The sequence below is a fragment of the Populus euphratica genome, unplaced genomic scaffold (genome assembly GCF_000495115.2).
Source record: "Populus euphratica unplaced genomic scaffold, PopEup_1.0 scaffold93.1, whole genome shotgun sequence".
Taxonomy (NCBI): domain Eukaryota; kingdom Viridiplantae; phylum Streptophyta; class Magnoliopsida; order Malpighiales; family Salicaceae; genus Populus; species Populus euphratica.
In genome coordinates this window covers 1,896,656-1,904,599 of record NW_011499873.1, presented here as the reverse complement: position 1 = coordinate 1,904,599, position 7,944 = coordinate 1,896,656, and the positions used below count along the sequence as shown (strand labels likewise).

Genomic DNA, 7,944 nt, shown 5'->3' with positions numbered 1-7,944 from the left:
GATTTATCATGTAGATATTGTATTCTATAACTTGGACAAATAAAAGTATACAATATTGAATTCTAATTTTATAATTGAGATATAGATGTAGGCTCGCCGAACTACATTAAAAATCAAGTTTACAAATTCTTTCCTTTACTTTTTTTTTTATTTTAAATACTTTAATTATATTGTTGATTATTGTCTTTATTGTACCTATTTGAATTAATTTTTATTATTTATCAACATTAGTGATACATTTAATTTGCCCATCTTTTAAGTTTTAATCCTATAACAATAGTATATTATGTAATAATACCCTTATCTTTAAGAAACTCTATAAATAGACTTAAAACTCTATAAATCTACCATGATACTCTTTACCTCTATCTGACTTTACAATCTTTATGGTATTTTCTTTTTATTCCCCCACCTCAACCTTACAGGTCTTAAAAGTATCAAGTGCTTCACCTTATTAAATAAAAGACAAAAATATATAAATTTAGAACGATCATTAATGAATGAGATAAAATATCTCTAATCATTTAACAATTGAGTATTAAATGGTCTATAAATATCAATATGCATGATTTCTAAAATATATGAGCTCTTTGTGGCATCTTTAATAGTTTTATTAGTTTGTTTTTTTATGCAATCTACACAAGTATTGAAATTAGTAAAATCAAGAGTGTTTAAAACTCTATCATCATTAATTTTTTAATTTTTTTGATAAAGATGTGACCCAAACTCCATTTAATACCAAAATCAACATGCATGGATAAATAGTTGTGCTTAAAAGTAAGGTTTAGATCATTTATATATAAACCATCAATCAATGCTCCATTGCTAGTATAAATTTTATTTCTCAAAATACTAAAAATGTTTCCACCAAACAAAAATCTATAACCAATACTATAGAGTTTGAGAGCTAGAATTAAATTTCTAGAAAATGATAAAATATAAAAGATACTTTTCAAATCCAAAATAAGTTCAGATTTAAAATTAATTTAAAAATACTCACATCTTAAATTGTAGAGCACATCCAGTTTCTTAAATAAATTCCTTATACATTTCCCTTTGACTTTCTTAGACTAAAAAAGTATTGCATGATATTAACTATATGGATTATAGACCCAAAGTCAATCCACTATGTGTTACTAGGAGCCTCGATGAAAAAAATTCTTAACATACTAAAAAGAAGATTTTTTTTTTTATGATTTATTTCCTATACTTAAGACAATCTTTCTTGATATATCTTTATTTTTTACATAAAAAGCATTCATTATTTTTTTTTCATGTTGTTTTATTGGTATATTTTTATGTTTCTTCACTTTAAAGTTTATTTTAACCTTTTTGACATTTTTCTTTAGCTTGAGAAACCAAATAAACACTTTTAGGTTTCTCAAGTCTCGATCTACCTTATTTTTAAACAGGTATGGTCTATAAACTAACTATTTCTCTCTATGTGTTTTATAAGAAATCTTAAATGGATTACATCTCACAGGGAGAGAGCTCAAAATGAAATGAACTACGAATGACTCAAGAATCTTAACTTTGAAGGACTTCAACTAAGCATCAATGTCTCTTATTTTTATAATGTGCTTGTGTACACTTTTAGAAAAGTCAAATGACATGTATGAAAGTCTCTTCATTAAGGCAATGACCAATGCTTTATCGGAATGAACAAATTGTTGCTCCACACCCTCCCAGAAATCTTTTGCCTTGAAGCATTAATGGATGGAACCTTTCATGCTCTTACTTATACGGGACTTTATAAGCATTAAACTTAAGCGATTAGATTGCTCCAACATCTCATAATCAATATTTTCCATCCATGTAAGCTTCATTGTCTCTAACTAGCCACTCCATACATAAATTAGGTCTCCTCTCAATGTTGGAATAGATTATCTGTGGAAAAAATAAAAAAATCAAAGAGCATTTTAGTGGTATGTGCCACTTGAATTTTTGGATACAAAAGGACTAGGGCTCGATTTCATCCTCCATTTAATAAATAAATAAATTCAAGTGTCCAAAATCTCATTCTATGATCATACCATAATCACAAAAATAATATTAAATTAACATTAATCAATATAGCAAGAAAGAGACCCTAATATTACATGTAAGATAATTTTAATATGTTAAGAATATAAACATAATAGAAAATTATTACGATAAGTATTTTCTGCCATAATTGGCTAAGTATTGGAGCAATTGACTAAAAATTGTTTTATTTTCAAGAATAAAAAGTCTTATAATCTATGCCAAACTTTAGGGTTACTTTGTGTGAATAAAAAACACAAACCTTTCAACCTCTTTTGCCTATTTGAGAACCTTTTATATATAACATAATTTCTACTCATCAATCCATCATAAATATGCTTGGTCCACTACTAGAATTTAACAGGCTATAAATCTTAATTTTCATTTAATTTAAAATCTACATGACATATGAGCCTTCCTAAGGATATTTTTCTAAGATAAATTGGGAGTAAAGGGTTCATATTAACAGAAATCAAAGTAAAAGGCCCAGAAAATTAAAAAATCAAGAGAAAAGGGACGAAAGTAAGCTTTACACCAACAGCGAAGTCCTTTACATGGAATCGCAAAGGGTTTATTCGCCGGAGCTTTGGCTGATCCCTCGGACATTCCAAAGGGTCAAAATGGCCCTTAAGAAATCACCAAAACCTTCATACTAAATTGTATATGTTACTCCTGGATAGGGTCATTCACGACTTCTCCATCGTTAGACAAAGAGGAGGAGCATGTGTCCAAAACAACATGTACACATGTGAGATGTAAGAAATAATTCAAATAAATTATTGCATAAAAAAACAAAGCATTACCAGCTCATACTAGTATTAATGTATTCTATTATTTTTCCCGGCTTCTTAATATCCATTTCGGCCATGAGAGAAACCTGTGTCGCGTGCGAGGGTGGATCCAAAACAGCTACTTTTCAAAATTGATAACAGCAACCACCTTCACTCCTTGTATTCCTCAAGACATACACCCGGTTTCTATCAGTTGAAAAACTCAAACCTGAAGAATCGGTCTTATCCCCCTTTTTCAGGCTTCCTAATTGCTGAATCAAACAGGTTTGTTTGTCACTTTAATTTTTCTTTTCTTGTGAAATCCAGGTTCAGATTTGATTTTTTGCTTATAATGATCTACGTGGGTTCGTGGGTCAATTATGTTTTTTTCTTCTTCTTTTCGATTTATCGAAATATAATCCAAGGCGTGATTCAGCGTAGCTGGGTATGCGCCACCGGTGCGTAAAATGAAAAGGAAGGGAAAAAAGAGAAGATCTTTAGAACAAAAAAAGGGCTCGTGTTAAATCTCAGTTACAATCGTTTGATCGATCAAGACGTTCATGTATCGGCTTTGGAAACCCAAATTTATGCCCCTGCGTCCAAAATAAAAATAAAAATAAAAATGAATGGTAGAATTGGGGTCGTGGAGTGGGTTTTAGTTTTTTTTATGGACTAACAGGAAGATTTGTCTAATTTTAGTGTTACTGAAGCTGTGCTGTTACAGAGCATTGCCGAATGCTTAAAGATAGGAATTGTTGTATTTTCTTTTAACTAAATTAATGCAAGTGCCATCCATTGTTACCGGTAGCTCAGTAAGAGGAAGGAGTATGGCCCAAAAAACTTCAACTTTTTGTTAAAATAAGAATATACCGATTCATCGTAACAATTGATTTGCCCAACCCGTTAATGTTGAACCCACTTCAGTTAGGTGCCAAAATTTGGAGTAGAGTACATTTTTCCTTGGTGGACTACTGGCTTGTTTCTCCTAGTCATTAAAGAAGTACCGGGAGTTGGCATCCACTTCAAATACGTGCTTAAATATAATGTCAGGGGTAGACTGATTTTTTAACATGATTACAGACCTGTATCTCTCTTCTAAGTTTTGGATTCATTTCCTGGCACCGCTTGAAATAACTAATTGTGATCTCGTGAGCTTTTCCATCCAATTGTTTCCTAGCCTGCACCAAGAGGTATTGATCGTTAAGAACTATGCTTAAATATAATCTTATACATACGCTCTGATAATTTAACATCAAGAAACAGGGTTTAGAGATCAAGATAGCGTGGAGAAAATATATCGTCTCTGTTTTTATTGCTGCTTGATACTATCTTTCATGTGGTTCAGCATATGTAAATGTGCTGAGTCTTTGGTTAAGTTGACTATATTTTACTAAAGCCTGTATACCTCCAGCAACAAAAGATTCAATGCTTTATCGAAACTGCTTTTCTCTTCCCAACAATTCCTTTGAGATCAGAAAAGGATTACTGTGAGTAGATTTTCTTGTAACTTTAACTTTCTGCAATGTAACAAATAATTTTCAGCCTGGCTGGAAAAAGAATAAATAATTTAAGGTATCTGCAAGCTTTTGTTACATCATCTTATGAAATACTTGTATATGGAATGATGTTTGGTTCTTGAAGAACTCCTTGCAATTAAAAGGATTCAAAATATAGACTACAAGGTACGAGATAGAAACATAGATTATGATGTAATAGTGTAATCTCAAATATTGGCTTACAGGGAAACTTAAGATGAGTGAAGGTGTAAAGAGATCCTCTTCGAATGGCTTCGAGAAGCCTTTGACAACTGAACACCAGCAGGAAAAGGTATGTCCATCTCATCTGCTCGTCACATTTGTTACTTCATATTGGAGAGAAACTTTCAAGCACGTGACTCTTTCAAGCATGCAGGTTAATGAGGTAAGAAGGTTGGTGGGGCCACTGCCAGAGAAGTTGTCTATTTATTGCTCCGATGCTTCAATTGAAAGGCATCTAAGGGCATGGAATTGGAATGTCAAGAAGGCACTGAAAATGCTGAAAGAAACCTTAAAATGGAGAGTAGCATACAAACCAGAAGAGATACGCTGGGTACACTGGCATTTCTTCTTATTCTTGATTATCTCTAGTCTTTGCGAGTAAAGATTTGCTCTAGTGTCTAAGTCTTGATCAACGGGTGAAAATTTGGTAGGGTTCAATTTCAATGGTCTGCTTGAACTTTAATGAGCAATTGAACGAGTCTTGAAGCTTTCCTACATCTTTCATTTCATGCATTTTGTTGCACTGGGGAAATGGTCCCCAGTCATGTTTGACAGAATACTAACCTGGGGCTAATTTTACAAAGCTTTTCAAGAAGCTTTAACTCAAAACCTACCTGTTATGGGTTCAAGAATATTGAAACTGCCACCTGTTATTTATTGCACACAAAATTAAGACATATTGGCATTGGTGTGCGTCTGTAAGCCCCAGTACAATTAGTAATAATTTCCACTAGGAACTCAGCACTTTGGGTTCTTGGACTGGTCAAGTTTGTTTTAGTTGTGGATTTACTCATGCAATGGTGTTTAATTCTGTTACTGTTTTTGTTTGTAACGCAGGAAGAGATTGCGCATGAAGCACATACAGGGAAAATCTACAGATCAAGTTATGTTGACAAGCATGGAAGAACAGTTCTTGTCATGAGACCTAGTTGCCAGGTTTCATCTGACAATTTCTCCTGACTTTCTTCTGTCTTGTGATTTGTGAGGCTGCAATTTCTTAGATTTGAATAGAAACTTGGTCCCTGTAGATCACTAGGACATGCTCTTAATCCAGAGTAAGAGAGAAAAAAATGCCAACTGTTCATTCATGACCCTAACACCTAATATTCAAAGGATTAGCTTTGGGTCAGGACTCAGGCCAAACAATATATTCACATGATTCTTCTCCCACAATATACATGGTAATTTATACTTGAAGTCGATCCAGGGTGTCAATTTCATGCATCATTGAGAATATCAACCTTAATGCAATCCTTAGTGACAATATTTTATGTGTAAAACCAATCTCTTTGGCATGATGCTGAGATCTTTTGTGATTTAAGTATACACAGAGACATAATCTCTCAGGGATCAAATTCAAAAGTAATCTACTTCATTTTTATGCTGTTTACCTGTAATAATTTCAAGTTCATTTTGAATGCAGAACTCCAAGTCGATAAAAGGACAAATTAAGTATTTGGTGTATTGCATGGAGAATGCCATTTTAAATTTGCCACCAGACCAGGAGCAGATGGTCTGGCTGATTGATTTCAGTGGTTTCAATTTATCGCATATCTCATTGAAGGTGACACGCGAAACAGCCCATGTTTTACAAGACCATTATCCAGAACGCCTGGGCCTGGCAATACTGTATAATCCTCCAAAGTTCTTTGAACCATTCTGGATGGTAACCTGTTGCCTGTTTCTGCTATCCTTTTCCATGCTGCTTTAAATTTATTTTCTTTTTCATAATGCTTTAAATTTCTATTAGTTTGATAAAAAACAAAAATACTTTACTTTGGCTCTTGCAACTATAAATTTGTGATTATAGATTATAATCTGGATAATCTATTTTTGTTTCTGTATACCACCTAACTGATTGCTAGAAATTAGATTACAACAACCACCATCACCAAGCCTCAATCCCAAGCTAGTTTGGATTGGCTATATGAATCTTTTTGGACCATTCCTCCTGTTTGTACACCAAATTTACCTCAATTTTGAGAGATTTTAACCCTCTGATACCACTTCCACATATTAGATTAAGGCTTCCTCTGCCCCCCTTCCCTTACTACTGCAGCTTATTACTTCTCTGAACCAGGGCTTTGGTGTCCTACATTGGTCATGGCCAAACCATTTAGGCCCCTTTTCTCCTTGTTTCACTGATGAGTGCTACATGGACCTTTTGGCGGATGAGTTCATTTCTAATCTTATCCATTCTTTTGTTACCATGCATCCACCTTAGCATACAGATTCCCACCGTTGCCATCTTATGTTTATGTTGTTGCTTCAATAGCCAACGTTCACTCCCATGCATCAGGGCTGGCCTCAAATTGTGATTGTGGCTGCATTTTTAGTTTCCAATCTTTAATGTCATGAATGTATTTGCAAAATTCAATGCAAAACTGTTTTAGTTTTAAGTGTGAATTGTATGGATCAATGATTAATTTCAGTTTAATGTCTTCCTTTAGCTTTTGTTGGTGTTTCTGAGCATTAGCTAAAGGGCATTCCAGTGTGTTTTGTTTTGTTGAGTCACGGTCCTGTTTTGAGGCGCTATTAGATTATTTCTGGTTCGCCTTTCTGATTTCTAGCTCTACACTCTACATGCTAGTCCGCTACTGATTTCAGGATAATCTTTCATTGCAGGTGGCAAAAGCCTTTTTAGAGCCTAAAACTTACAATAAAGTCAAGTTTGTTTACTCTGACGAAATCAACACTATGAAAATAATGGAAGATCTATTTGATATGGACTATCTCGAAGCTGCATTTGGTGGAAAAGATTGTGTAGGTTTTGATATAAGTAAGTATGCGGAGAGGATGAAGGAGGATGACAGGAGGATGCCATCTTTTTGGACAAGAGCGAGTTCTCCCTCAGCAGCACCTCAGCCGGACCTGGCATCTGCTACCGTGGACTCACTGAACTTGGACTCAAATTCTGATACTTCCGACGATGATAAGACAGAAGGTTCCATGCCTCATGGAATAGATTCAGATACTGTTTTCACTCATGAAAATACTTTACTGATTGATGGTGGTAAGAAAGAATCAGAGTCAGAGTCGGAAGATCCGCATCGTACTGACGTGAAACCTGATGACAAGGCACATGCTTGAATTTTGCCAAGGCAGAATGACCTGAGAGCGGTTGTTGTAGGACAGCTGACAGCTGACGTATCATTTAATTAGAGACTACAATATCAAGATTTTCTATTAAGTTGTATTGATAACATCATCGAATTCACTGAATGATTTTTCCTCATTGAGCTCCATGATATGGCGGTCGGAGCAAGCATCAAATGCACTCTTCCATGTCCCCGTGGACCTTGATTCTCCTCGGTACAAAACTTCTTACCAGACATAAGGGCGAGTCTGTTTCTGAAAATACTTTCTTGAATTTAGTGAATTTACTCATTGACAAA

At 34.3% G+C, this 7,944-nt stretch overlaps 1 protein-coding gene across 2 annotated transcripts; it reads left to right on the top strand.

The window, feature by feature from the left end:
• The first annotated feature begins 2,870 nt into the window (after positions 1-2,870).
• Positions 2,871-7,944, top strand: LOC105127907 (random slug protein 5-like). Of its 2 annotated transcripts, XM_011029387.1 has the most exons (7): positions 2,871-3,077; positions 4,204-4,279; positions 4,534-4,619; positions 4,704-4,880; positions 5,387-5,485; positions 5,973-6,215; positions 7,175-7,944. In XM_011029387.1, the coding sequence occupies exons 3-7, from the start codon at positions 4,545-4,547 to the stop codon at positions 7,637-7,639; spliced, it is 1,059 nt and encodes a 352-aa protein (XP_011027689.1). In that variant the 5' UTR covers positions 2,871-3,077; positions 4,204-4,279; positions 4,534-4,544; the 3' UTR covers positions 7,640-7,944. The 2 variants fall into 2 exon arrangements, with proteins under 2 accessions (XP_011027689.1, XP_011027688.1); XM_011029386.1 differs by lacking the exon at positions 4,204-4,279.

Excerpts from the sequence above, each read along its gene's own strand:
- LOC105127907 (XM_011029386.1), top strand. The coding sequence starts at position 4,545 with ATGAGTGAAGGTGTAAAGAGATCCTCTTCGAATGGCTTCGAGAAGCCT. Across the intron at positions 4,881-5,386 it reads AACCAGAAGAGATACGCTGG|GAAGAGATTGCGCATGAAGC; the intron begins GTACACTGGCAT and ends TTTGTAACGCAG. Across the intron at positions 5,486-5,972 it reads TCATGAGACCTAGTTGCCAG|AACTCCAAGTCGATAAAAGG; the intron begins GTTTCATCTGAC and ends TTTTGAATGCAG.